The sequence below is a fragment of the Umbelopsis ramanniana genome (genome assembly GCF_025399195.1).
Source record: "Umbelopsis ramanniana AG unplaced genomic scaffold K450scaffold_41, whole genome shotgun sequence".
Classification (NCBI taxonomy): Eukaryota; Fungi; Mucoromycota; class Umbelopsidomycetes; order Umbelopsidales; family Umbelopsidaceae; genus Umbelopsis; species Umbelopsis ramanniana.
In genome coordinates this window covers 168444-193492 of record NW_026252127.1, presented here as the reverse complement: position 1 = coordinate 193492, position 25049 = coordinate 168444, and the positions used below count along the sequence as shown (strand labels likewise).

The following is a 25049-nucleotide window of genomic DNA, read 5'->3' as shown; positions in this document are numbered from 1 at the left end:
ATTATTGGCCCCATCATATCCGCCATCATCCGTGTCAGTTTCTTCATGTGGTTCTGCATTCTGCTTAGCTGCGACGTTGTCATTCGAAGTGTATTACGCCAATTTGTAGGCTACCATCCTACTGGCAAGACGTATTGTAAGTTTGCTCACTGACCTGTCAGCATGCCTCCCAATCGCCCCAAACTGACACATGATCCCACCCACCCCAAATTTGTAACAGCGATTATTAACGCTATGAACAAGAATCTCGATTTATTTGATGATACAATCCCAAGGACAAGTAATTTAGAAAGCGGTAGAAAGTTTCGACAACGAAAACGTGCCACCGATTCTAAGGATAATGCTCTCTCCGACCTGCTTCGACGACCAAGATACTCGTTACCGTTAGCCTACACTCTAGGTGTGTCTAGTCGACTTGCTTATGAGGATGTTGAGGTGATCAAATATGAATTAGCAAGAGCTGGGTTTGACGTTGAAAACACGTTCAAACCTATTGCGTACAAGGTAAGTTGTGTGGCGTGTAAAATTTTCGTATGCTTGCCGTCCTTCTTGTTGTTGACATACCTCATCTCCTCACTCTTGGTCCTCCAGAATATATGCGCTTTCATTGCCGAAAAAGATGATGACATCTTGCTCGTGTTCCGCGGTACAAATCCTATGAACATGGCAAACTACATGACTAATGTCAACATACACAAGGCGCAGGTCAACTCGCCCTATATTGGATATATGGGGAAAGTGCACAAAGGATTTTGGGAAGCAATGGGTGATCCAAAGATGAAACGCAAATCATCAGCTGCAGCTGCAGTCGATCCCGGTGTTTCATCGACAGTCAACATTGAGCTTAGTGGCACTTCCATATCCCGAACAATATGGACGACCATCAAGGCTATACTGCAGATCATCCGATTTCTGACCAGTAGTTTATCGCATCACGTACGAGATCCAGTCGACAGCCGTTGGCTAGGAGAGAACGTTGATCTTCGATCACAAAATTTATTTGTGCAAGCGGAGAGTTGGATCATGGATTTGGTTAATAGAGATGCCGACAGTGGAGATGAAGGCGTGGTTCCTGATCTGAAGGATAGCGACAGTAGCAGTACGGATGAGCAAGCTACTAATCTAGCCAAAAAACCCAATCGGCGATCTGTGGATAGTCCAACTATGCGGCAAAGTACACGCCATGGCAGAAAACGTCTATTCATCACTGGGCATTCTTTAGGAGGAGCTCTTTCTACAAGTAAGCTTCCCCGACCTTTTTGTGGCCTTTTTTCCGTTATTCATGGCAAACCTCTAACAAAATCTCTTTCTTTGCCAGTCTTTCTAGCTAAAATGCTACAGTCCAATTCCGAGTTATTGCAAATTTTTGCTGGGCTATACACGTTCGGCCATCCAAAGATAGCGGATACCGACTTTGCAAAAACATTTTCTCCTAGAATGTCTAGCAAGATTTTTCACCATGCATACAATAATGGTATGGGTTATCTTCTGCGAGCGAATGACCATATCATAAAATCGTTACTTACCATTATCTCCTGTAACAGACATTGTGACCCGCGTACCGTCACATGATAACTACAGCTCCCCACCAGGCACATTGGTCTTTATCGACTCTGCATTCAACATTACTTTATACCCACCCAATCCTTTGACCAACGAGCCCGTACCGATACGACCCATTTCATTTTTGCATCTTTCTGGTCTGCTGAACAGACACATTATCGCCCGTTTGGTATCGGACTCGCTGGTACGAATCATCCTACGCGTGGTGTTCCCATTTTTTGTCAACGACCACTTCCCTTCCGACTACTGTGAAGCACTTCGCAAGGGCAAGATTAATTGGGTCATCATTGGTGAAGGTGGTATCTCGGCAGGTGATGAAACGGATGTAGGAACCAGTTTGACCCCTCTCAAGCAAAAAACTGCTGAAACTAGCTCTCGACGTCTAAATGTAATGGTAGGAAGCTCGGCCAAACGAAATAGTTGGCCAGTTAACTAGAAACGGTGGTTCAACCCCTATACCCTAGCTTTTTTTTTAATTGCCTGGATAGAAGACACTTTTCTTTTTTTTCTTGTAGATGTCTTTTATGAGCAAATATGCTCTGTAGCTAAATTCCTTTTTCCTTCGTGTTTGTATATTATTTGTAGATAGAACAGCCAGTCATTAAAATGGGTCAGAGACACATCCTGAAAAGTGGTCAGATTATCGGCGGCATCCACACCCAGCCCGCTTAAGCTTGGCATGGTCGGTCCGGCTATGGCGACACCAATCTGGGCGGGGCATTTTGGCTCGGCGCGTACTCACCCACCAATCACGAGATTATAAAGCATGTGGGGACCAAGTCTGGCGCGAAGTAACTTTTGCAATTTTAAGTCCGGGTTCCGCTACAGTACCTGCTGAAAATCCCATACAATTACTCCCTAACCTTTGAATCAACGCCTACGCACTTTGAAAGTGGTTTGGACTAGGTAAACTTCATGAAAATCAACCGTCTGCTCACAAACGGACGGTAGCAACGTAATGCTTTGTTTTGGGTAGTCGCTGTAAACGCTAACGTTTGATCATGGTTTATTCGGTGTGTCTATATTTAGTTATGGCGATATGACGCAGCAACAAGCTTCTTTCGCATTTTCAATAATCATCATTCTTTCACGATGATGACAGGGCAGTTAACGTGGGCTTGTACATACTCACTGAAGCTCCCCCAAAAGAACCTTTAGGAACGCTCATTAGAATAAGCTTATAATGGGAATTCTAACCAGATACTATTCACTTTACCTCTTCCAAGTGGTGAGATTGCGGCTGCCCATTATTAATATATCAGCATTTGAAGCTTGGGTATATTCTACCAAAATGTTCCGAGGTTCTGATCCTATCGCCTTGTAAACTTTCACCTTTACATTGATATCATTTTCAGTCAGCATGCCCTCAAACCGTTTCATTGCATTGGCAGACCGACTTTCAATCTGGGCAAAATCCAAATTAGATTGAAAAAAATCATTGTCTGAACTATTGAAATAAAAATTTTACCTGTTGCTCCATATCATTGAGGTATTGATAATCGTACATGGCTGGCACATCGGATATGACATCGTCTGTAAAATCAACATCGAGGTCGAGAGCACATACAAGGTCGACTTGATCGCGGTTTGAATCTAATATATTACTTATGGCCCAATCAACGGTATGCTCAGCTTCTTGCGACGTGGGGTTTATTGCGATGATGATATGTCTTGCTTTCTTATTCATAATGCCAGGAAGGAAGAAGATGAATGGTTCAGATTCATAATGTCCGTCGATAAAATAGAAAATGCTGGCAGTCTGGCTGAAACCAATCGCACCTGTTCCACATTTGATTGGGCAAGACCCCCCATCAGTACCCAGATTGGGGGGAGGGGAAGAGGCATGTCATCCGAAACCTCTTTTGGGTAGGCAGAAAAAGCGGCTCTACTTTTCATCCTTTGTTCCCAGAAAAGAAGTCATGTTAAAAAAAGCTTTTAAATACGGGTTCTTAGACCAACCTTCCTGCGACTCAAATATTCTCTTTTTCTCCACTCGTCTCGCCTTTTATTAGATTCCTTTCGCTTTAATTTTTGATCAATCATGTCGGTCACTGCTACTCTTCCTCCTGTTGTCGCACCTGAACAAAAGAAATCCAAGTTCTGGCTGAAGCGCACTACTACTAATACTCCTCAATCAATTGACACAGAAACACCAAAAAAAGGTGGACCCAAGATGCCAACTCTTTTTGTACCTCCCATTTTGAACCATGGCCGTCGCAATAAGACGGCCGCCCAATTGTACAAGCTATCTACCATCAATGATTCTGGTATTTACATGCCTCCGTCACCAACTGAAGAAAAAGGTGACCAGTGGGTCAGCACCGATGAAAACTACTTTGATTTTCATCTTCCGTCACCAGATAGGCTGACCGTTCAACATGCAGCAAACAAGGATTCCCAATATAATTTTTATACACCTTCTATGGTGGCGTTTGATGCCAACAAAGCTAAGCGTATGACCTGGGCAGGCCCCGCGACTCAGTCGGATACTACAAGTGAAGATGATGATCAATCCATTTGTAGTCTACCAACTGAAGCGACTACCCCTGTTGATATCTCCATGGTGGTTGATAAGAAGGATTCTACCTTTGTACCAAAGTTTTCTCAATGGGAAGACGCAACGCTAGTTGCCGCATAGAAGGACAGAAATGTGCCAAAAAGATTCCCCCTCTCACTCAAAATGCAAATCACTCAACTCTATTACTACTATAACCAACTCACCAGTTGTGTAATCTCTAAATGAGCTTATATCGCTTTCTTTTCGCTTTTTATTGTGTACTTTTTTCTTCTTCTGTGTGTATATTTCTTTTGTCTTCTTATTTTATCATATCGTTCCTTTAATGATGTTTCTTCCAACGTAAAGAAAACCAAAGAAACCATGCATAACTACCTAATACATTATAAATGTTTTGAACCTTATCAACGTTGCTTTAAGGGCGGATTGCCTGATGACAAATATTGCGGTCACATTTGCCCATGGAGGTCTTTGCAGAAGATGGCCCATGGCCTCAGGATCGGGATCTCAATAGCTAAATTTAAGTAAATAGGCGGATAAACAGATTTCGCACCTACAAACATAGTGCATTCCGTCTTGACAGTTTCTCCTCGGGAAATAACATGTTCTCTCCCCCCCCCACAACGATAGAGGGGCTCATACATAGTCGTCTCATCGTTTAAGCATTCCAACTGCATATTATAGCTGCAGACTATGATTCATATGATTTTGACCGTTGATTTTCCCGAGATCGCTTTACCCTACAAAAAACAGAGCACATGACCTCATCTGTAAGCCATCAATCCTGCAAATTCGTGTTGCTCTATCTTTTTGTCTCTTATCAATTTTATATGTCTTATGCAGAAGATATCCATATTACTCTCGCTGCCTAGTGAAAACATTTATCAAGTTCTAGACAACGTCGATATCAACGATGTGTGGACTATGAGCCAAGTATGCCAAGTCTATCGACGTTTTTCATTTTACATTCTCAGTCGCCGCTACAGACTTGACTTGACATATTCAGACTCGACTTTATTCGGCCTGAGAGCGTGCTTGATTCGGTCCATTCGTCGAGCTGCCAACCGCACGATACTTGAACCGAAACCCGCTTACATTGACCTTGCGCCCAAGCTAGCGCACTATATTCGCTATCGTGGAAGCGGATCCGATAACGATATGCAACGTGCTGATACCATTGTTCGTATGTTTGTAGAGCACATCGTCCATACCCATCATAACTACTCGCTATCATGGTATTTACAACGCCAACTTGCTCGCTTGCACGAACAGTATCCTATCGCTACGTTGTTACAAACCAATTTGTCGACGGTGATGGCGTCACCTTGTCAATATAATCATGAAGCCATTAAATCCATAGCGACGTTCTTAATCACCAACGCTACCACTTGTCCCGAGATACCACTCGCAGACTCATTTATCTTTAACACCTTTGAAACCATGTGCGACATTGCAATGAACACAAGCTCATCACCCAAAGATCGAAAGCTGTTGGTGGATACTCTAGGTCGCGTGGTTTTCGAAATGCCTATCCGAGGTCCTGTTGGAAGGCAAATGCGACAACGCTTGGACCGATTGAACTATACGTCACCGGTAGACACCACTCCCTTCACCGACATGTGAATAAGACAATTCACACTTAATCCATTGATGATTTTTGTACATAAACACGTCGCCTACTTTATTGCGTTCACTATCGATTTGCAGTGTTAGTTATTACTAGGACCTATCATCTCCTCAGGCTTAATCCAGTCATGGAATTGCTGTTCAGTAAGAACACCAAGTTCTAGAGCGGACTCCTTGAGTGTGATTCCTTTCTTATGGGCGTTCTTAGCGCACTTGGCTGCATTGTCGTAGCCTGTACAACATCATGTGTTATCATCGCGCAGATAATGAGTGAGGAAGAAAATCAATAAACGAGAAGTGAATTGAAACGGAACGCCGGTTATTGTACATACCAATATGAGGGTTCAGAGCAGTCACCAGCATCAGACTGCGAAGGACATTGTGTTAAGGCTGCAGTGCTTAGAGATGTATGCTCATTTTCGCTTTCACATACCTTTCATTTAGGATGGCCTTGATCTTGGCTTCATTAGCCACAATTCCAACCACACAGTTTTTGGTGAATGAAACACATGCATCCGACAGAATACGCACAGACTGCAAAAAGTTGCTGATCATGACTGGCTTGAATACGTTGAGCTAGAACGAAGAATAATGCAATGCGCATAACGTTAGCATCGAAAGGAACATAAGGTGCTCATATATCCGCAACTACATGCTAGGACTCACCTCGAATTGACCATTTGAACCGGCTATAGAAATAGTAGTGTTGTTACCCATGACTTGTGCGCACACCATAGTCATTGCTTCACATTGTGTAGGATTCACTTTTCCAGGCATCTGAAGTATCAGATAGTCATTAGCATCTGTCTATCTTTTTCTTCTGGTAGCCTCTGCTAGCTTCCAAAAAAAACAGCTGCCAACTTACAATGCTTGAACCAGGTTCGTTCTCAGGTAGCGACAATTCTCCAAGACCACAGCGAGGACCAGATCCCAAGTACCGAATATCATTTGCTATTTTCATCAGAGAAACCGCAACTGTGTTGAGAGCACCGTGCGCTTCCACAATAGCATCATGAGCAGCGAGAGCCTCGAACTTATTGGGAGCCGTAATGAATGGGTATTTGGTCAGGTCGGCGATGGCCTTTGCAACTTTCTCATCGAAGCCCTTTCGGGTATTCAGGCCAGTACCAACAGCTGTACCGCCTTGAGCCAGTTTCAGCAGGTTTTTCGTCGCATGCTCCACACGCTGAATGCCAAGTGTTAATTGGGTAACATATCCGGAGAACTCTTGTCCTAGTGTGAGCGGCACTACGAAACATGTGCAATTGGTTAGCGGCGTGGGATTCATGGCGCCTTTGTAAACTTTTACGCCCAGGGCAATCTCTACCTGCATCCTGCAAGTGTGTTCGACCAATCTTGATGATGTGCTGGAAGCTCTTTTCCTTTTCGGCCATGGCATCTCGTAACAAGGTCATGGCCGGAATGAGTGATTTATTAATTTCAACAACAGCAGCAATGTGCATGGAAGTCGGGAATCTGCGGGAGTTTGAAAACTTTAAAACCGATGGTTTACATGGACCATGAGAAAAGCATACTATCATATGCTTTACTTACGTATCATTAGATGACTGGCTCATGTTAACATGGTCATTGGGATGAACCAAGTTTTTGTCGCCGAGTTGTCCGCCCAGAATTTGGATAGCTCTGTTAGCGATCACCTGTAAAGAAACAGCTTTAGCGGAGAGTGGTAAAAATATCACTTTCAGGTAATATCGCACCAACCTCATTCACATTCATGTTTGTCTGCGTTCCAGATCCTGTCTGGAATACCACCAGTGGGAAGTGGTCGAGTAGTTTTCCTTCGATGACCTATTGTCAGTTCGATGGCGTTACATTAATGGCGGGGACCTAAAATTGGAAGCAAGCGACGCGGCCAACGATCAAGACAACTTACCTCGTCAGCAGCTTTGATGATCGCGTTGCCAACCTTTTCATCCAACCCATAAGTCATATTGACTTGAGCCGAAGCCTTCTTCAACACTCCAAAAGCCTTTATCAAAGGCTCTGGCATCCGCTCTCTAGGGCCACCAATGTCAAAGTTCAGCACTGACCTATGACCAACAGAACGGTGAAAAAGTGATACTCAAACATGGAAATTCTCATGGATTTCATCAATACCTCTGAGTCTGAGCTCCGTAAAGCTTGTCTGCAGGAACATTCAACTCGCCAAATGTATCACGCTCGATTCTGAATTCGCTGCTGGTCATAGTGCTGGAGAAGAGAAAGAAAGCGTGGGGGATTGTCACGTGTAGGCACAAAGACTGAAATCAAAAAATTGAGGCTCTAAGATGCCTTGAGAAGGGACGCTCCAACATACTCTTTATTTCGAATATTATGCACAAAATATGTTTAAATAGAGTCAATGTTCAGGATTAACAGAGTTCTTTATGGTTTCCTTGCTCTAGTTGTTCATATGCACTCACCGAGCGTATCTAGGGTTGAATTAGCAGTAACTATCCCAGACAACGGTACGAAGTAGGGAAGCTTAGAGAGCCCATAAGAGCATTATTGAAGTAATATTGCGTTCCGTACCGATGGAATTCGTGTCATCATTATCTCTACTGCTATATACTTGTTTGGTCGTCTTGCTGGTAGAAAGCTTGGATATGGTGGAGGGCTTAAAACCTTGGAGAGGCCAAGAGACTTTGCGCTCGAAATCAAAAAACAAAATACAAAATGTTCAGTGCGAACTTCAGGTCTGCGTGTAGATATCTGGGGTGCTTGGGAAGAATTTGAGAAATACTGAACGTACGCAGACTCAACCGAGACTCAACAGAAGTCATATGAATTGGCTCTCATCTACCTCCACCAAACATTGCGTACTGCTGCAACGGATACTCCAATTATCTCAGCTGTGCTGCCTCGTATGAACCATCCAACTTGAAACAGTTATTAAAGTCGGTAGGGTTTAGTATTGTGCCCATTTCGTTTCGCGAAATCATTGTTACGGTTTACTCCGTGAATGAAACACAGCTACTGACAAACGTCACCTTGCGACTCCTTCAGAAATGCAGATATTTTTGCTCTAAACAATGATCAATTGTATGTATTACACTGAATATCACAATTTAACTTCTGTCTGCATTAGTTGTCAATGAAAACACCATTGTTTCAATAAAATTTTTAAGATGCAAACAAAAAACAATCTAATGTAATGTGATCAATGTATTCAATGGGAGCAAGCATGAGTTCAAGAATGCTGCCAAAGTGGCCCTGTCTAGGTCACCGTGTGCACAACAGGTAAAGCTGCCACCTGATGCCGACTAATTGTCAGTGGCCCTTATCTCGTATGACTTGTCACATCAATTTAGCCTCAGCAAGAATTTGCAACTATTTAACGCAACAACTTTCAATTAACAGCGGGTCGAAGTCCAACGATGTTCAAGAAAACAAACAGACTGTGGTATCGATCATATAGCCGAAATAGGATACCGAGGCAAACGCCCTTCCAAATACTTGGTGTTAGCGAAAGCTCCAGCAAGAAAGAGATTAAAGATAGATACTACGAATTGTGCAAACAGTTTCATCCCGATGCCGCAGGTGGCGATACTAGACGGTTTCAAGAAATCAATCGAGCTTACCAGATCGTCAGCAACAAAAGTCGCAGGGAAATGTACTCAAGGTATGGAGATCGCTGGGATGGTGATCATCACTCACAACAAAGGCAGCCTGATGACGGCGAAGTAGCCTCTCAAACACGGAATTCCGTGCTTACTGGCATAGGGTTTGCCATATTTGTTGCCTGGTACATGCATTGAAAAAAAAAAAGGTAAGGGAACCAGGTTTCGAAACGTCCGCGAGAATGAGGTGTTGACAGCATTTCTGCACTGATTTTCAAAGTCACAGCCCAAAGTCAAGCTGACCCAAGCCGGCTGTTACCGGTTGTGTTGCCTCTTGTCTGTATTTCTGAGTGGAAAGCAGCACTCAATGCACCCCCAATGACTACTCAAAGTTTAACAGCACCTATGCCTATTCCTCAGCACCGCTCTTCACGTACAGATCAAGATTCGAGTTCTTCCCACAATTCACTCAGCGCTAGCCCCTCTTCTACGTCCTCAAGTCAAAGTAATCAATCGTACCGTGAACTTGTAAAGCAAATTACCTCTCAAGCACCAAAGCCATATGGTGCCATCCCGCCTTTAATCGGTCGCCATAAGAGAAAAAAGAGAAAAAAAGATGATGCAATACCTCCTTTAACAGTGACTGACAATAATACACCGTCGGAAGAACCTATTAGGTCGATGGTGGCAATAAGGCTCAACGACCAAGAAACACCTACATCACCACTTAAGCCACCACTACCGCGACCGATGCGAAGTATGTCCCACGTAGAAAACTGGGTGGCTGTGGATAGTAAAGAAAGTCTACCTGACGAAGAAGAACTGGTAAGTAAAATGTGATCCAAGGGGGGGGGGGGGTCATTGGTTCATGTCGTCGTTGAAATTGTGATGCCTTAACTATTTCTTCCTTTTTTTTTCCTCTCAAATTTTATTACATAGGAGCAGACACCATCCGCTTTACGTAACTTTTTATCAGCCGATTTTTTCACTGAAGTTTTACCGTTACATGTACCGCCACCACCATTAAGCGACCCAGAGTCCATCAAGCAACAAGAAGAAATAGCGCGCTTGGCTGATACTCTCAAGCAGTCGCGCTTAGCCGTTTCAGAACCCACAGCATTGGACGATGACACCGAAGAAGGCTTTCTGTCAGAATCTGACGATAGACGAAATTCGCCGCTTGTATTACGCAAAGTACGATCTATGAACGATGAGGATGCTCGGTGGCAAGATACGAGGACCACAAGCATAGCTAAACTTCGCCGACCAAGACCAGAAGCACCCAAGCGAAAATCTAGCGTAGGGCACTCTTTGTCTCGAAGGCACTCCCTCAGCTCCATTTCAAGAAAATCACCCACCGCCGCCACTCATCATAAGCCTCCTCTATACCCTTTGCCACCAAGATCACCACCACAAGTTGCCAATGAAGAAGAAGAATCATGGTTCACTCGGTTAAGGCGATCCTTCTCTGGTCGAAATAGAACAACGCCTTCCGGTCGAAAACTTATACCCATGCCACTACCCCCGAAACGACCCACCTCTCAGCGCCGTCGATCTGAAGCTACCACTCAACCGCGTTTCAATCCTGTCACTAATACTTATATGAGAGATACCCGTTCTAACTCGGATCATTTGCGTATGATTACGGCGGAACTCAATATGATGCGAGCAAGAAAGCTTCTTAGTCCATTGAAACCTCGTGGCTTCTTACCAAGACGAAGAGATGCCTTCGTTCGAGGTGACATCAGCAAAAGATCTAGTCATTTGCGTCGGCAAGTACTACTAGATGATCTGGAGGACCAGTTGGAGGAAGAAGAACCGTCCGCGTATGAAGACGAAGACACCGAGTGAGAACCTCACTCACTTCATTCATGGTATTCACGTGACTGGTGACCGTTGGCTGCCTTTCAAGTTTTTTTTTTTTTTAGGTAGTCAAGTAGAAAAGAAAAACTCATGTTAAAGACCTGCTGATTTTGTCGTGTATTTATTATAAATAATAATGGTTAATTACACCGTGGTAGACCTTCTACCCAAGATTCAAGCAAACATCGATTCACTTGAATACGACACTGCATATGCATTTTGCAAACGAGCGCTAGAATTGGACAATGATCACGTCGAACTTTTGGAAATGACCGGATTAGTCGAAGTTGAACTTGGAGATTTATGGAATGCCCGCGAGGTGAGATATCTCTCGCGCCAGAAGCATCTCATGGCTACCTGATGTGCTTAACGAATTTTCCTTGTCCCTTTTAGCACTATGCGAAAGCCGTACAGTTGCAGCCCGAATCAGGTTTCGAGAAATACATGTGTCTCGGTCAACTATCTGGAGAATTGGATGCTATACAGTGTTTTCAAAAGGGTGTCGAGTTGATGGAGAAGCAGAAGAAGACATATGATCCCGTCTCACAAGAGGCCATCACTTTGGGCAACAAGATTGCTTCTGCTCTTTGTTCTATGACCGAAATTTATTTGACGGACTGCTGGTAAGTTCCAACCTAAATTTCTCTTGTCCAAGCAAACGATTGTCTCATCAAGCAACCTCATGACTATTTCATCAACTTACTCTTTTCCAACAATCTCTTTGTAAATTAGTTTCGAAGCGGACGCGGAACAGAAATGTGAACAGTATCTTGAGACAGCCCAATTGGCTGATCCCAAGTCTCCCGAAGTATACCAAATGCTCGCTTCGGTGAGACTATCACAAGTTCGAAACGACGAAGCTCGAGCAGCACTAGAACATAGCTTGCAACTTTGGTCTGACAAGGATCCTGGTGATCCGTCCATCCCTATTTACGATACCCGACTTGCACTTGTGAAGTTGTTACTGGAGGTTCAGTTATATGCAGAGGCGTTTAACGTTTTGGAAGGTCTCCAGAAGGAAAATGATCAGTCGGTGGATCTTTGGTATCTTTGGGGATGGTCATACTACTGTCTTGGAGAAGAACAAGATCTTCCAGAGGAGGAAAGGAAGCATCATTGGGAGGATGCACGAGACTGTCTCGAAACGGCCATCAAGGTATGACTTGATCATCTATTATTTTTGTTTTACGGATCGTAAATTAGATATGGGTGGGATCTTCACGGTCTCTCCGACCCCCTTAGGTATCCCATCGTACGAGTGCTAATGGTTGTTCTTCGTTAGATCTACAACGCAACAGGGGCGGACGACGAAGCAATGCTGCAGCACGCACAAGAACTTGTGCATAATATCAACGCTGTCATTCCAGCTTCAGCACCCGAGGAAGAAGCAGAAGACGACGGTGAACACGACTTGGATATAGATAGTGATGATGACGCTATGGAACTATAGAACATTGGCGACACTAGCCCTCCACTTATGCATACATCCCTCCCCTTTCTTTCATAATACACTGTGTAATCATCAAATCTTTATTCCTTCTTCTTCTTTTTGGGCGATGTCACCCCAGCATATATTTCCTCACTTTAGGTGGCATGCTAGTTTAAAAAAAAAAAAAGATGTGCTAGCTTTTACCCACATGGCGGATTTTGACAGACTGAAAAATGGACGGGTGGTGCAAACAAAACCCGTGCCATCCAGTGTTTGTTAATGAGGGTGATTTCGGGAGACGAGTCAAGTCGTCGGATCATTCCGATATTGACTGATGATGAAGCATTAGAGCATTTTAGATGAAGGATCGTCCATAAAGATACGTGAGGTTGGATGCAATATTGAGCTAATTCGTAAGCCTGGTTTTTGCATGGTACTCAGAAGAAGATGTGGCTGAACAGGCGATGGAACAGTCCAAGGTCTAAGTGTTGCATCTGTTTTTTTGTTAATATATCCACTATTGCCTTCCCTTTTACCGTGTGTTCCTGCATGGTAACAAGGGGACAAGACGATGTGCATGGTCTGTCATTTTTCTACTTATTTTTCAATTTCCAAAGAAGAAAGAGAAATGTCGCTTGCTGGAGACTACCCTCCCCCCGTCTTGACAGCTGTTCTTTCCTTTCCATCGTGTCATTGTTGCTGTTGTGTTTTTTATAATACATGATAATAAAAAAATGATAGGAAAAAAAAAAAAACAAAAGCTATACCCAAAAAATTATATATTAAAGTTGCTCCAAACGCCAGAGTAAGAAAGGGGAGAGTCAGCACGCGGAGGAAGGGCCAGTAAGGATTGACATGTTGCAGCTCCAGTAGCAGTTACAATATCCTCTTCGGCGTTACTTTGAACGATACGAAATACGGCCATCAAAGGGATCACCAACACATTGTTTTTTACCAATTACTTTGGGATATTTTATATATTATTATACATATGCTGGTTTTTTTAAACCTCCCTTTTTTTCGTTTTTATTAGAGAACAACTTACATTTCAAGCCAGCATTTGCTTTTTTCTCTCTTCCATTCGCTTCCCTTTTTCACTGTAGCTGTAAACCCGTTTGTTCTGCTTGTTGCTTAACCCTTTTACCGATTTTTTTTTCTTTTCTTTTCCTTTCTTCAACATTTGGTCCTACCCTCCCAACAAACGACTTGTGCAATGAAAAGTAAGTATACGGGGGGTGAATGATACCGAAGAGACGTGGGCCCAGCCCAAATTGGGTATGGACCATCCATGTTGACCTTTCTCTTCTACAGTAAAGGATATGCTCAATCCACCTCGAAAAATTTCAATACAGGTGCCTGAAACTTCCATCAAGCCACGGAGCCGATTCTCACAACTGGAAGATGCAGTCATCTGCGAAGGGGTTGCCAAAGGATTGTCTTGGGGAGAAATATCTGCTCAATTACCCCATCGCAAGGTAGGTACCTACCAACGGCATGGTTCGCCAATGGAATCTGAAAGCCAATAGATCATTAATTCATTTTAATTTTATGTAGCGTGCTACTTGTTTCAATCGATATTATACTTTGATGGGAAAGCGTAGACCCCATAAAAGGAGAGCTTCCTCGGTTGATAGTACAGCAACATCTTCATCCCCTCCATCACCACCGCTAACACCCGATGCTATTAATCATAATTTTGAGACAGCCATCCGCAAGAAAACAGTCCATCCTCCACCATCATCATCCGATACACCAATACAATCTTACCATCGTCACATATCTGCATATATTTACAAAAAGTCAACAGCTGGACAAACAAAACCTTACAGTAGTTTGTTCAGACGAAAATCAACGGGTTTCTGATCAAATATGTAAATGGACGAAAAATGAAAGAACAGAATACTTTTGTATACCCCACAGCAGCAGCCTTTCCCCAATGTTACCAAACGTTGAAACTGGAAATGCCATGCGTTGGATCAAGTGTCTTTGATATGCACTACATCTCATACTCATTTCGGTGTAGCAGCACCAGCGAATAAAAATAAGTGAATTGGAAAGTAACCATCAAAAGATTTGTACATTTATTAACCCACAAAAGACCGTACACATAACACGTATCATGTTTGTTTTTTTTTTTTTTTTGTAACATTCCCAGTGAGCCTTAATTTCCCATTTATTTTATTTTTCTATTGCACGTCCGCCGCAAATAGAAGCAAACCGGTTTGGACAAAAACACAGGCATTCCATGAACAGTCCATTGGGGTACGTTCGTATGTTGCCTTTCTCGTGAACTGACCCGCAGACTCGGCGTCAAGGGCCTGTTTCGATCGCCGCATATATTTGCTTTTCTGGTTCCATTCAATTTGCCTCCTTGCCAACTTTTTTTTTTCATGGGCTGCATCCCAAAAACCCCCCTTGAACTCCTTCAGTCAAACGTTTATCTCCTTGCTGCTCGCCGATAACAGCCTTCATCCCAAAAGCAATCATTTGCATAACAGATACGGAACGATTCATTTATGTTCAAGTGCATGGGAACGTCCCTGCATACTACTCATACCAGAACTAGACACCCCTACGCTTTTTGAACGTGTCCTGAACAGTTGCGCCTTGCAGAATATCTTCCATGCAGTGATTGTCAATGGTTGTGTGTTTTTGACAATAGACAACAACCTTTTCCAATTGGTCCCGCGGAATACAAACTACCCCATCCAGGTCGCCAACAATTATGTCACCTGGGTGTACGACAACAGGACAAGTCGACATGGTGGCTGGTACGCCGATCTCTGAAGGTCGTAAGAAAGCACCTTGAGATAAAATAGAATGACCTTGCGCAAATACCTAAAGGATATGGATGCGGAATAGCGTTAAGAGCCCAGAAAAAAAGGAGACAGTGGATTTGTATGGGTGCTCAATTTCAAGTGTCTCTTACAGGTATCTGCATGCCTCTATGCTCTGCAAGGTCTCGAATACGACCATCCACAACAACACCCTGCACCTTTAACGTCTTAGCCCTTGCAGACATCAGACCGCCCCAGACCGCATTTTTGAAACCTGTTCCATGGCAAATGTTTAGTCTATCCCCTCGTCCTATGAGTGCAAAATCATTCCACTTACCAGGAGGTGCCGATATGAAAATGACGCTTCCTTTAGGAGCTGCATCAGCCTACCATGAAATCAAAGCGTAAGCCGATACAATTCATGTATATTGAAACCCTGAAAAGAGACCATGCAGAAAAGAAAAAGTCCCTTACAAAGTGTTGTGAAGGGGTAGGTGCATTGTCGTCTTCCTTATCCACCATCTATTCGATCATTATTGTTAAACCTTAAATTTAGCACTTGTCAACAACCTCCTATCCACGTTTCCAACCTTGACTGTATAAGCAGGACCTATTATCTTGGTCTCTCCACTACAAAAGCTTGGGGACCACATCTGAATATCCGCAAGGTAACCACCCCAAGGTGTATTACCGAGTTTCTGCAAAGCGTCTGCAATCTGATCAGAGATATAGCAGGTTACAAGAGATTAGACAGCAGAACTGCACAAGTGGATAGTAGTCAATCCTATTTTACCTCGCATGTAGAATATTTTTTCAACTTGTCCAAGACCGTCATAATAAATGGGTAGAAGTTCAGAAGCACATCCCCCGAAAAAACCGCGGGCATATAGTGTCGAATTACGTGATTCACGTGCGAACAGTCACAGGGCACGAGCATATAAGCTTAAGATTTTGAGTCCGCGAATGCTTGTCAGTGCCTCTTACCAAGCAATATGCCTTCTCTCGAAATCTCTACCAATGTCGGTCCCAAGGATCTCGACGCCTTTGTCAAGACTGTATCAAAGAAATTCTCGGAAGCCATTGGCAAGCCTGAGAGTCTCTGCTTAATCACCTTTAACCAAGTTCAACATTTCTCCTTCGCCGGCTCAACTGACCCTGGCTTCATCGCCCACGTTACATCTATTGGTAACATTGACAACGAACGCAACGCTAACCTTAGCGCTAGCATCTCTCAGTTTTTCCAAGAGGAGTTGAGCATCCCTAACAACCGTGGATATTTCTTCTTCCACGACGCTAGAGGCGACGATACCGGATTCCATGGAACTACCTACACCAACCTTGTAGCTGCCCGAAAGTAAGACCTATAGCCATTGCTAAGGACGTGTTTCAATAAATGAATAGCTCTGAAAATTCGTATTTTGCTGATAACTGGGCCTAGTTATCCCCGCTCGTTGGGCTGAGGCGAATTGGATTTGTAATGTGTGCAACGGACGTCTTGGGCGAATAGGACCAATCTTTCCTGCAAAGAATGGGGATACATAGGTATTCGGACTACGAGTGGGCTGCCGTATTATAAATCAAAGGGCAGTGCTGGCTGCGACTGGTCATCTTCTGTTTGTTCATAGCTTTTGATACTGGTTCAGCGGATGCACGCGTCTTGTTGAAAAGGCGGTCACAGTGAAGCTTATTGGGCAGGGGTGTGCGCAAAGGGAAATTTTCTCACCACCAAAGCCAGTGTTAACACGTCTTCTCAATCATGATGGACAGTTACCATCTGATATTACTTGAGGGAATTCGCGTTATGGGCGAGCAGCAAACCAGGTTGAACTCAGGTATTGGGCTGAGGTGGAATATACGGGCAGTTGCTGGGTTTTTAGCTGGGAAAGAATGTGACCGACTGGAACTCACTGATTTCACTACGGTGTTTCGTCACGCAAATACGGCAGGCTAGTTTACGGTCTGTGATAACAATTGAGAAAAATCGATGAGGTTCAGCTCAGCCCAAGGCAGTTCAGCAAACCCAATGTGAAACCTCGTAGTCCGCCTGATAACGTTTGCCCTCCATACAAAAATGACAAACCAAAAATAACGCAAGGTTTGTAGTCATAAATAAACATCACGTCCGAACACAGCGTATCTCACCCAACGGATCTTACTCAGTGTATGTCGGCAAACATTTACTACAAGACATCTCTCGTTAAACATGCTCGTTTGAGAAGATAGACCTAAATAAATGGGGTGAGCCAAAATTTCAGCCGTTTAGAAGCGCTGCATGCATTCCCATGCGCATCGTGCGCTGGAGGCCTAGAAAGAAAAAGATAAAATTTACATGTGCTGTTACTTCTTACCCACTGATCGATGTTCGCGCTCCCCCCCAACCTGCCCCCCACCTCCTATGGCGTGGCTATTTGTGAAGCAAAGTTCAGCGGCTTGCCCAAAACAGTAATCAATCTTTATCGGTCCAAAGTGTCGATGACAACAACGGGAAATTTTCGCCACTTTATGGATTCCTTTCATTCCAGAGTGTCACGCTTTACCGGCATCTCGCTTAAGCATTGACCGAACTGTCGCTACTGTGGAAACCCCACCGGGATAGGAAGGAGGAGTTGCAGAAGTGCGAGATTTTTTGATTCGAGATTCAGGAACCTGGGTTGCTATTTTTGTCATACAACGAAAGCAAGGCATAAAGATGAGATGTCAAAATCTCGGTTTCGAAACGGAACCTCGAAAAAGATTTGCAAGGTCCCTTGCAAAAATGTTTGGGCTGAGCTAGCTGGACGGATGGGATCCTAAACGCCGCAGCCGAGATGTGTAACACTCATTCAAGCAAACCGATGGATGGCTAAATGTATATATTTGCAATTTTCACAGTACATCGGCATAGGATGATTTACAGAGAGTGACATGGTAAGCTACTCGAGAGCGCATATTAGCAAAAGAAGGTGGTAAAAGAGAGGGTATGGGGTAGTATAAATGCGAATATGTACTATGATAGAGTGAATGTGTTTGAAAGCGGTCCTTAACAAGCGCAAGCGCATCGTTGGGTTTGATCGAAATGACAGTATAGCTATTTAACAAGTGGCATGGAGGGCATGGGAGCCTCTGACCACCAACTGGTCGTTCGGAACGGTGAGGATGCATATTGATCTGGAGCCGTACAAGACTTTGTCCGACGGATACGTTTCGTTGTCATCAAAAGATCTACGGATGATCCCATGTGAGTATTATGCTGTACATTCCACACTACGATCAACCGCACATGTCTATTACCTTTGAGAATGGGGAACTTTTTACTAGCGGTATGCTTGGAATCACATATATCGGCGTCTAGCCATGACACTTCTATTCAGGGTATTAGTGAACCCGACCGAAAAAAAAAAAATTTGCATGAAATGAAAATCCGAACTCACCTAATGGTTCGGGCTCAGGGTCACTGGAAGCAAATAATCGTTGTACAAGTCCAAGTGAGGGGCGACGTCGCCGGGTACTTCGAGAACACGTAGTACCTTCTGATGAGGTCAAAGCAGATTCAAAGGAAGAGGAGGATAAGGGACGGGTTGGTGTGATAGGGGTAGTAGGCGGAGGAATGAAATGCTCTGTGAATTTTGAATTGGCTCGAACTAGCATAAGCTCTCGTTCTACAATGGCTCGAGTTTCTTTGGATGGGCGCACGCGCTTTCGACTGTTAGCAGTGGGTTCGAATAGAAAATCCAGTGGCTCCAGTTTTGGAGGATGAGGCAATTGGAGTATCTGGATGCTCATTCGATTTGACAGCGGGTCTACCGCAGACAGGATCATGACGCCATTGTCAAACTGGATTTTAGACATTGAATTGGGATGATTTATAAAGAAGTGAAAAAAGATGATGGCATTGAGAGGAAAAAAAAAAAAGTGATTGACTGGCAGAAAAGTGACAGTTTATATATCCCAATGTTGCCCAAAAAGTTGGGCCCAGCCCAAAAAGCCCAGCCCAACACGGGAACCCGAAATGCTTTGCTGGTTTATCTTCTGGTTCCAACACGCGCCACGCTTCACATGCGGCATGTTAAGAAATGGTTTTTTTTTTTATTCGTGTCACAACCTTCTCTCGTGGAGATCGCCATTCTGTTCATGGGGCCATGGCGAGATGAGAAACTGTGACTTTTACCCTGCAACGCCCATAAAGAAATCTTTTGCCGATCCAGTTCAGGAGTTCTCCTTGGCTCAAGCATTCGTTGATAGGGGGGGAGTGAGGCTGAAGTGGAGCATGAACTCCTTTGCCTCCTCCTTTCATCGCATACTTTAGGTCACCTTTTTCAGTGGCCTGCCACAGTAGAACCAATAGTTGCAGTGACTATGAGTGACGTGGGTATCTTCAAGACATTGGGTTACTAGCCTGCCATATTCCTCTTTTGTAAGCCCGGTCCGACTCATGTAAAAAGGCATAGCCGCATTCATCAGTCGCTTCCACATGTCCCAGCTACAACTTCCAAGTTGCCCACCCCAGTCTCCTATTGGCATGGAGATATAGGATACATTGAGATCGCTCATGTTGGATAGATAATTCCGTAATAGCCTGGCAACCCGTGGATTAACACCTCGTTTCCTCCACAATTTGAGCACTGTGTGCGCGCTATGGCATGAGTCTTTGAATATGCATGCATTTGAAAAATGAAAGAGACCTTACTCGCAAGATTCCAATATGACATGTTGACCCCCTTGTTCTTTATATCCCTGTAAAATAAATTGTATCAGAAGATGATCTGGAAATAATTTATAAAATGTTTTTTTGTCATCACATTACCAGTCCAGTTCAATAATTTCGATGTATGCACCTGGTCTGGACACTCTGATCATTTCATCGACGTAATCTTGCCAACTGTCAAACCGTACAGCCAGTGCCATATTTCTGGAAATGACAAAATCGAAGCTATCATCGTTGTACGGGAGCCTTTTGGTGACATCGCAGTGCTCAAACCGACAATTTTCGGGTGTTATGGATGTCGGGTATAAGGTAGCAATATCGCATCCTACAAAGTTGGATTTTGGGAAAAGTGTTGCCATTTCCTGTTGGGAAAAGTGTGAGTGGGGGGGAGAGTATATTTTGCATATGGGGGCGAAAATATTCTCTATCGGGGAAAACCATACATACCATGCACCATGATCCGCATCCGCAACTAATGAGGTAAGTTCATGTTAAGTTATCATATTGAATAGGTCGGCGTGTAACATGTAGCTTACCCGAGGTCCAACACATACGCTCCTTCAGCGAGAACTTCAGTGACGGGCGAGTGATACAAAAGACTAGGGAATGGACGGCAACGTTAAAGGTCAGGATAAAAAAAAAAATTGTATGTCGTGCCCTCAGTAAATCTTACCCGCTTAATAATTCCTTCAACATAAAGTGCTCTGTTTGCATTCGATCAATCTCATCTTCATCAATAGGTAGCGAATATAAGGCATCTGCATTCCATGAACATAATTCCAGTCAGTCATTAAAGCCCGACGTTGAGGTCCAGATCTTTGATGCACTCCTCACCTGTATTGTTTAGGAACTGTCGTCCACCAACAGATCGAACCTTCGAGCTGTTAAAATCAGGTTCTGCAGCTCGGTTCTCTACATTTTCTTCAATTGGGAATGGAGGAAGAGGTTTTCTGGCTTTACTTCCATCATATTCTGCCTTATTTTGCTGTGATGGTATGAGAGAGGAGTTTCGTCGAGATTCTGGTGGGGTCCAAAGACCGCTGTCTGTCCACGGCAACACTGATTTAAAGTGTAGCAAGAGGTTACTTCGGGTTCTACCACCAAGGTTGCGAGGGCATGCTGGGCCGTCTTGCTCTAATGTTGGCACGAAATTAGCTCCATTGTCTTGATCCAGCGAAGTACCAAAATCCGCGGAATGTCTATGTGTGATGTTTTTGTCGGCCGTCGATAGCCTTTCTGGGTGTGAATATGATTTCCTTTTTTTAGGAGGGGATAGTAATATGGTCGGTTGTAACGACATTGACTATTTCTAAGGTCAACCCAAAAAAATAAGAATTCTAAGGACCCTGATTATCCCTTACTCTTTTGTGAAGGGAAAGCTATATTATGTAAAACCAGAATTTGTTCACAATCACTTTTTTCGGTGAGACCAGTTCCAGTCGGAGCAGTGTACGATGGTGAAAAATGCTCTGATTTTAGAGTACGATTCCTGACCATGTCGATAGTATGCGAATATGGTCTGCTTTTTCGATTCGAACGAAAAACTCGTCTGTTCCTGTAACCCTCTGACATTTCAACGCAGAAAGAAATTTCTTAAGCGAGAGGGATAAAGCCATTTCAAATTATGACGTCAGGGTATCACGATCACTTTTTGCCAAGCTAATGAGCAGGGTTACAATTTTCAATATTAGGAATATCAATAACAACTCCGAACTAAGCCCATTTGACACTTTTTTTTTTCTCTTTTTTTCCCTCTTCAACACATTTCCTTCCGTTGATCATCAAACCCCCCTTCTTTTCCCTTTCTCCTTCTACAAACGCTAAATGTGGCCTTTCAAAGCTCGCTATGGCTACAACCGCTTATCTGCTGCTACTGTCGCACGTCCCAACCGTCGCTTGATTATCTCTTTATCAAAGTGGACGGCTGGTATATTGCTGACCGCCTTGGTCATCTTCTTTTCCGTTTGCCAGTTAGAACTTAACCTCAGAGTCTACTTAAGAAACTGGATATCACACGCAGATGAACTTTACTATGAGCCTCTCTCTGGCTGCTTTGACTCACTGCCTGAAAATAGTTCGTACAAGCAAGGCTACACAGAATACGCTTATGACGTTGCGCCTGGAATATCATTACTGCAAGATTACGATTGTTACGATTTCGCTGCTACTATCCAACCTCGTCCAGCACTTCGAGCTCCTGGTGAAAAAATCATTTATCATGCGTATTGGAGAGCTGATTTGGTGCCTATGGGAGACAAACAACTGGCAACCCTACGCTCCTTTTTTGCAACACAGGATACTAACAGTACTATTCTGTATTTGTGGAGTAACGGCGACCTCTCGGAATCTTGGGTTGTGAAGGAAGTTCTAAAGTATCAACCAGAACGCTTCAAACTCTTTTTATACGACTCGAAGGAGGTTGCCAAGGGTTCGCCCATGGAAGGATCGTCTCATTTAGATTTCCACGATAAGCACGCATACCTCGATGGTGACTTGATTCGATTACTAGTCCTTTACAAGTTTGGTGGTATGTGGTTTGACATGGACTCTCTATTCATCCGAGACATGAGCCCTCTTTTTGAGCGTGAGTGGCTCCAACAGTGGGATTGCTTCTTGCCCAACGGCTTCCCATTCAACGGTGCCTTCATGAGATTCCGTCAAAACTCACCTTACGTCTGTGAAATGCTGGCAGAGATGGCAAATGGCCCACTTCCACGCAAGGATAACATCGACTGGGGTGGTTTCTTGTATTATCGCATTTATCGTCGTCTTTTACACAACGGCATCAAACCCTGGGCTGTCATGCCTTGGTGTTTCACCGATTCAGTCCTGTGCGCACCCTCCAACTCTATGCCCAACGCTTTTGTAGAAGCAGAATTCCCCACTGAACGATTGCTACAGACCTTTGCTTTCCACTGGCATAATCAGTGGAGCAAGAAACCTGGATCTCTTTTCAAATTCTTGGAAGGCCGTCATAAGAATGTCACCGGATGGTAGAATGGATACTTTTATTTGGTCGTCGTTTTGTATTGTTATCTAATCTGGTGGAACTGTCTACTGCCCCATAGAGCAAGCAGTTTATTGCATCGTATTTTTTCTCATGTACTTGTAAATCAAAAAACCCCCTCACCTCCACCATGTTTCATCTGCTTTTTCTCATAATTCCTTCTACGGTTACTAGCCCAAATTAATCTGCTCTTGAACGACATGAAAAAAATATATATTTTAACCCTTTATATATTCTTTTTTATGCTGTTCAGTCAAAAGGTATAAGAAGTAGCGTATGTTTGCCCAATATACTGGTATTCCCCCATTGATATTCATGATCATTGTTCAAACCCATATTGATAATTATGTCCAAAAGTGTAGAATTATTGGTTTTACCGTGCCGAAGTTACACTCACCCAATGGCTTGGATACTCCGATTCTCGTCTATTGGCAGATCGCACATCGTGGTCACTTTGCACACAATTTCATCCACTCGTTTTGCTTGAAAAAGCCTAGTGATCTATCTCAACATGCCTCCATGTTGCAAAAGGAAAGATCTCATCGTATCTTTTGACATGTAATGCAATAATAGTTATCGGCCAGACCGTACTACGAGAATGACAAATGTCTTTGATCGACCTGTTACACCAATGGTCTGGACCTGAGAGAAGCGCTTGTGCAATATCGTAACACGATCAGGTATCGCGATATGAACCCACTTTCACAGTCACCGACTAGAGCTAACAAACGCGCCTTGACAGCTTGGCCACTTCTATCTATCACTGATCGCATCATCTGCAGTCTGAAGCATCTGAACAGTCCTGCTAACTTTCTGATCTCCTAACCGATTCGCATGGCATCCCTGGATGCCCACGGATTCTGCGCGTACGTTGTGACTCTTACCCACACCATATTGTAATCTCGGAATAAGGGGAATAAGGGGACATAGTCTTGCTATGTGTCTACAATGCGCGATCTCGGACGATCGCAATTCCCCAGCATCGCCTTTCTCACACTTGCTCTCTTTCAGCTCCATCATATTTTCCTTGTTCATTTTTTTGAGCGGAAGAAAACTGATATCGAAGGATCAGAATATTCGCCAGATCAAGTCCGAGATCCGCAACCGTACTTTTGAAAATGATATACCGATATTCCCTAACATTTAAACCAACGCCCAACGTATAAAAAGTGATTATACCTCGGTAAAACTTCTTTTAAAAGTTTGATGGTCTGCGTATTAACATCATTCCATATGCTATCAAAATAACACAGAGGCACTTTTCGCCACCACGCAACGTTGCATGATAACCATGTAACACATGCATTAAAGATATACCTCTTGCTTCTCTTTCCTGGTACCTACTTGCGCCTGTTGATCACCTTTGCTACCTTTCTCAGAAACCCATCATCTTGCTTCTCGCAAACCGGCAGTCTTCATGGCAGTAAGTTACCTGCCCAAGAGAACTCATTTCACCATGGTTTTTTTTTTTTTAGGAATACCGAAAGCACTGAATACCTGGCAGGGTTCCAAAAGTCAATGGCATTTATGGTAACTGAGCTGTTTTGGCTTACGAACCTTGACCGACGACACCCCTCTTGCCGGCATAGTATAGCAGCGTAATAAGAATACTGGATTTTGCTCACCAGCACCAAAACCTACACTTCGACGTGAAAGACTGGATGCTTTTCGTGCACTTGATTTTGGAAAGAATATTTGCACTTGTACTGCAAATTGCAATACATGGAAGCATGGAACCGAAACTTACCCCAGCTGCTGAAAGATATATCATTCATGGACTCATGATTATCCGGCAATGCAGTTTTTTAGTCCATATGCGGTACCAGGCCACCACCACCCAGTTCTTGCACGATGAAGCTGGTCGCAGCAGGTAGGCGTGCTTACAGCGACACTACACATATATAATCAGTGCTCGATCTGCATCCCATACTTTTTCGGTAAACACCGCAGATTGCTGCGCTGTTGAAGATGATGAGATTCGAAGCACTTTAAAGCAAAATGCACATGGGGCGTGATATTTCGACT

At 43.7% G+C, this 25049-nt stretch overlaps 13 protein-coding genes across 13 annotated transcripts; 8 read left to right on the top strand and 5 right to left on the bottom strand.

The window, feature by feature from the left end:
- Positions 1-162: 162 nt before the first annotated feature.
- K450DRAFT_200581 (uncharacterized protein) lies at positions 163-2235 on the top strand (the record flags this gene model as incomplete). Its single annotated transcript, XM_051584637.1, has 5 exons — positions 163-504; positions 592-1240; positions 1319-1474; positions 1545-1957; positions 2149-2235. 5 exons carry the CDS (start codon positions 163-165, stop codon positions 2233-2235), a joined length of 1647 nt encoding a protein of 548 aa, XP_051443206.1.
- A 44-nt stretch (positions 2236-2279) lies between these two features.
- On the bottom strand, positions 2280-3257 carry K450DRAFT_248638 (uncharacterized protein). The gene is made up of 3 exons (XM_051590258.1): positions 3032-3257; positions 2780-2967; positions 2280-2715 (listed from the first exon to the last, which is right to left on the bottom strand). The coding sequence occupies exons 1-3, from the start codon at positions 3248-3250 to the stop codon at positions 2643-2645; spliced, it is 480 nt and encodes a 159-aa protein (XP_051443205.1). The 5' UTR covers positions 3251-3257; the 3' UTR covers positions 2280-2642.
- A 273-nt stretch (positions 3258-3530) lies between these two features.
- Positions 3531-4497, top strand: K450DRAFT_248635 (uncharacterized protein). Its single transcript, XM_051590257.1, has 2 exons — positions 3531-4231; positions 4282-4497. Exon 1 carries the CDS (start codon positions 3605-3607, stop codon positions 4199-4201), a length of 597 nt encoding a protein of 198 aa, XP_051443204.1. The 5' UTR covers positions 3531-3604; the 3' UTR covers positions 4202-4231; positions 4282-4497.
- A 309-nt stretch (positions 4498-4806) lies between these two features.
- K450DRAFT_248634 (uncharacterized protein) lies at positions 4807-5907 on the top strand. Its single transcript, XM_051590256.1, has 2 exons — positions 4807-4848; positions 4922-5907. The coding sequence occupies exons 1-2, from the start codon at positions 4837-4839 to the stop codon at positions 5699-5701; spliced, it is 792 nt and encodes a 263-aa protein (XP_051443203.1). The 5' UTR covers positions 4807-4836; the 3' UTR covers positions 5702-5907.
- A 411-nt stretch (positions 5908-6318) lies between these two features.
- K450DRAFT_248623 (uncharacterized protein) lies at positions 6319-8007 on the bottom strand. Its single transcript, XM_051590255.1, has 7 exons — positions 7823-8007; positions 7599-7755; positions 7427-7513; positions 7259-7362; positions 7032-7180; positions 6570-6952; positions 6319-6481 (listed from the first exon to the last, which is right to left on the bottom strand). Exons 1-7 carry the CDS (start codon positions 7909-7911, stop codon positions 6353-6355), a joined length of 1098 nt encoding a protein of 365 aa, XP_051443202.1. The 5' UTR covers positions 7912-8007; the 3' UTR covers positions 6319-6352.
- Positions 8008-9344: 1337 nt separating this feature from the next.
- Positions 9345-11343, top strand: K450DRAFT_248614 (uncharacterized protein). The gene is made up of 3 exons (XM_051590254.1): positions 9345-9468; positions 9545-10089; positions 10204-11343. Exons 2-3 carry the CDS (start codon positions 9643-9645, stop codon positions 11113-11115), a joined length of 1359 nt encoding a protein of 452 aa, XP_051443201.1. The 5' UTR covers positions 9345-9468; positions 9545-9642; the 3' UTR covers positions 11116-11343.
- On the top strand, positions 11344-12772 carry K450DRAFT_248607 (uncharacterized protein). The gene is made up of 3 exons (XM_051590253.1): positions 11344-11750; positions 11860-12283; positions 12410-12772. Exons 1-3 carry the CDS (start codon positions 11572-11574, stop codon positions 12575-12577), a joined length of 771 nt encoding a protein of 256 aa, XP_051443200.1. The 5' UTR covers positions 11344-11571; the 3' UTR covers positions 12578-12772.
- An 800-nt stretch (positions 12773-13572) lies between these two features.
- On the top strand, positions 13573-14486 carry K450DRAFT_248602 (uncharacterized protein). Its single transcript, XM_051590252.1, has 3 exons — positions 13573-13776; positions 13873-14031; positions 14111-14486. The coding sequence occupies exons 2-3, from the start codon at positions 13876-13878 to the stop codon at positions 14417-14419; spliced, it is 465 nt and encodes a 154-aa protein (XP_051443199.1). The 5' UTR covers positions 13573-13776; positions 13873-13875; the 3' UTR covers positions 14420-14486.
- Positions 14487-15037: 551 nt separating this feature from the next.
- Positions 15038-15967, bottom strand: K450DRAFT_248594 (uncharacterized protein). The gene is made up of 4 exons (XM_051590251.1): positions 15808-15967; positions 15671-15719; positions 15486-15607; positions 15038-15394 (listed from the first exon to the last, which is right to left on the bottom strand). The coding sequence occupies exons 1-4, from the start codon at positions 15853-15855 to the stop codon at positions 15119-15121; spliced, it is 495 nt and encodes a 164-aa protein (XP_051443198.1). The 5' UTR covers positions 15856-15967; the 3' UTR covers positions 15038-15118.
- Positions 15968-16290: 323 nt separating this feature from the next.
- K450DRAFT_248589 (uncharacterized protein) lies at positions 16291-16998 on the top strand. Its single transcript, XM_051590250.1, has one exon. The coding sequence runs from the start codon at positions 16326-16328 to the stop codon at positions 16689-16691; it is 366 nt and encodes a 121-aa protein (XP_051443197.1). The 5' UTR covers positions 16291-16325; the 3' UTR covers positions 16692-16998.
- Positions 16999-18168: 1170 nt separating this feature from the next.
- K450DRAFT_248584 (uncharacterized protein) lies at positions 18169-19387 on the bottom strand. The gene is made up of 2 exons (XM_051590249.1): positions 18744-19387; positions 18169-18675 (listed from the first exon to the last, which is right to left on the bottom strand). The coding sequence occupies exons 1-2, from the start codon at positions 19159-19161 to the stop codon at positions 18401-18403; spliced, it is 693 nt and encodes a 230-aa protein (XP_051443196.1). The 5' UTR covers positions 19162-19387; the 3' UTR covers positions 18169-18400.
- Positions 19388-21502, bottom strand: K450DRAFT_248576 (uncharacterized protein). The gene is made up of 7 exons (XM_051590248.1): positions 20852-21502; positions 20691-20775; positions 20554-20616; positions 20465-20489; positions 20117-20379; positions 20000-20046; positions 19388-19934 (listed from the first exon to the last, which is right to left on the bottom strand). Exons 1-7 carry the CDS (start codon positions 21315-21317, stop codon positions 19615-19617), a joined length of 1269 nt encoding a protein of 422 aa, XP_051443195.1. The 5' UTR covers positions 21318-21502; the 3' UTR covers positions 19388-19614.
- Positions 21503-21573: 71 nt separating this feature from the next.
- Positions 21574-23357, top strand: K450DRAFT_248567 (uncharacterized protein). The gene is made up of 2 exons (XM_051590247.1): positions 21574-22037; positions 22080-23357. Exons 1-2 carry the CDS (start codon positions 21842-21844, stop codon positions 23012-23014), a joined length of 1131 nt encoding a protein of 376 aa, XP_051443194.1. The 5' UTR covers positions 21574-21841; the 3' UTR covers positions 23015-23357.
- Positions 23358-25049: the final 1692 nt, after the last annotated feature.

Bases quoted from the DNA above. Each gene is read 5' to 3' on its own strand.
- K450DRAFT_248607 (XM_051590253.1), top strand. From the start codon at position 11,572: ATGTGTCTCGGTCAACTATCTGGAGAATTGGATGCTATACAGTGTTTT. The intron at 11,751-11,859 runs GTAAGTTCCAAC...TTTGTAAATTAG, and splicing joins ATTTATTTGACGGACTGCTG to TTTCGAAGCGGACGCGGAAC. The intron at 12,284-12,409 runs GTATGACTTGAT...GTTCTTCGTTAG, and splicing joins GTCTCGAAACGGCCATCAAG to ATCTACAACGCAACAGGGGC.
- K450DRAFT_248594 (XM_051590251.1), bottom strand. From the start codon at position 15,855: ATGGTGGATAAGGAAGACGACAATGCACCTACCCCTTCACAACACTTT. The intron at 15,720-15,807 runs GTAAGGGACTTT...ATTTCATGGTAG, and splicing joins CTACCCCTTCACAACACTTT to GCTGATGCAGCTCCTAAAGG. The intron at 15,608-15,670 runs GTAAGTGGAATG...GCCATGGAACAG, and splicing joins TTTCATATCGGCACCTCCTG to GTTTCAAAAATGCGGTCTGG.
- K450DRAFT_248576 (XM_051590248.1), bottom strand. From the start codon at position 21,317: ATGTCGTTACAACCGACCATATTACTATCCCCTCCTAAAAAAAGGAAA. The intron at 20,380-20,464 runs GTATGTATGGTT...TTTTCCCAACAG, and splicing joins GATGCGGATCATGGTGCATG to GAAATGGCAACACTTTTCCC. The intron at 20,047-20,116 runs GTAATGTGATGA...TTTATTTTACAG, and splicing joins GAAATTATTGAACTGGACTG to GGATATAAAGAACAAGGGGG.
- K450DRAFT_248614 (XM_051590254.1), top strand. From the start codon at position 9,643: ATGACTACTCAAAGTTTAACAGCACCTATGCCTATTCCTCAGCACCGC. The intron at 10,090-10,203 runs GTAAGTAAAATG...TTTATTACATAG, and splicing joins TACCTGACGAAGAAGAACTG to GAGCAGACACCATCCGCTTT.
- K450DRAFT_248623 (XM_051590255.1), bottom strand. From the start codon at position 7,911: ATGACCAGCAGCGAATTCAGAATCGAGCGTGATACATTTGGCGAGTTG. The intron at 7,514-7,598 runs GTAAGTTGTCTT...AACTGACAATAG, and splicing joins TCATCAAAGCTGCTGACGAG to GTCATCGAAGGAAAACTACT. The intron at 6,482-6,569 runs GTAAGTTGGCAG...CTGATACTTCAG, and splicing joins ACGAACCTGGTTCAAGCATT to ATGCCTGGAAAAGTGAATCC.
- K450DRAFT_248638 (XM_051590258.1), bottom strand. From the start codon at position 3,250: ATGAATAAGAAAGCAAGACATATCATCATCGCAATAAACCCCACGTCG. The intron at 2,968-3,031 runs GTAAAATTTTTA...GATTTTGCCCAG, and splicing joins TCAATGATATGGAGCAACAG to ATTGAAAGTCGGTCTGCCAA. The intron at 2,716-2,779 runs GTAAAGTGAATA...GCGTTCCTAAAG, and splicing joins AATCTCACCACTTGGAAGAG to GTTCTTTTGGGGGAGCTTCA.
- K450DRAFT_248584 (XM_051590249.1), bottom strand. From the start codon at position 19,161: ATGTCTAAAATCCAGTTTGACAATGGCGTCATGATCCTGTCTGCGGTA. The intron at 18,676-18,743 runs GTGAGTTCGGAT...TACCCTGAATAG, and splicing joins CCCTGAGCCCGAACCATTAG to AAGTGTCATGGCTAGACGCC.
- K450DRAFT_248635 (XM_051590257.1), top strand. From the start codon at position 3,605: ATGTCGGTCACTGCTACTCTTCCTCCTGTTGTCGCACCTGAACAAAAG.
- K450DRAFT_248567 (XM_051590247.1), top strand. From the start codon at position 21,842: ATGTGGCCTTTCAAAGCTCGCTATGGCTACAACCGCTTATCTGCTGCT. The intron at 22,038-22,079 runs ATGAACTTTACT...GCTTTGACTCAC, and splicing joins AAACTGGATATCACACGCAG to TGCCTGAAAATAGTTCGTAC.
- K450DRAFT_248602 (XM_051590252.1), top strand. From the start codon at position 13,876: ATGCTCAATCCACCTCGAAAAATTTCAATACAGGTGCCTGAAACTTCC. The intron at 14,032-14,110 runs GTAGGTACCTAC...AATTTTATGTAG, and splicing joins CTCAATTACCCCATCGCAAG to CGTGCTACTTGTTTCAATCG.
- K450DRAFT_248589 (XM_051590250.1), top strand. From the start codon at position 16,326: ATGCCTTCTCTCGAAATCTCTACCAATGTCGGTCCCAAGGATCTCGAC.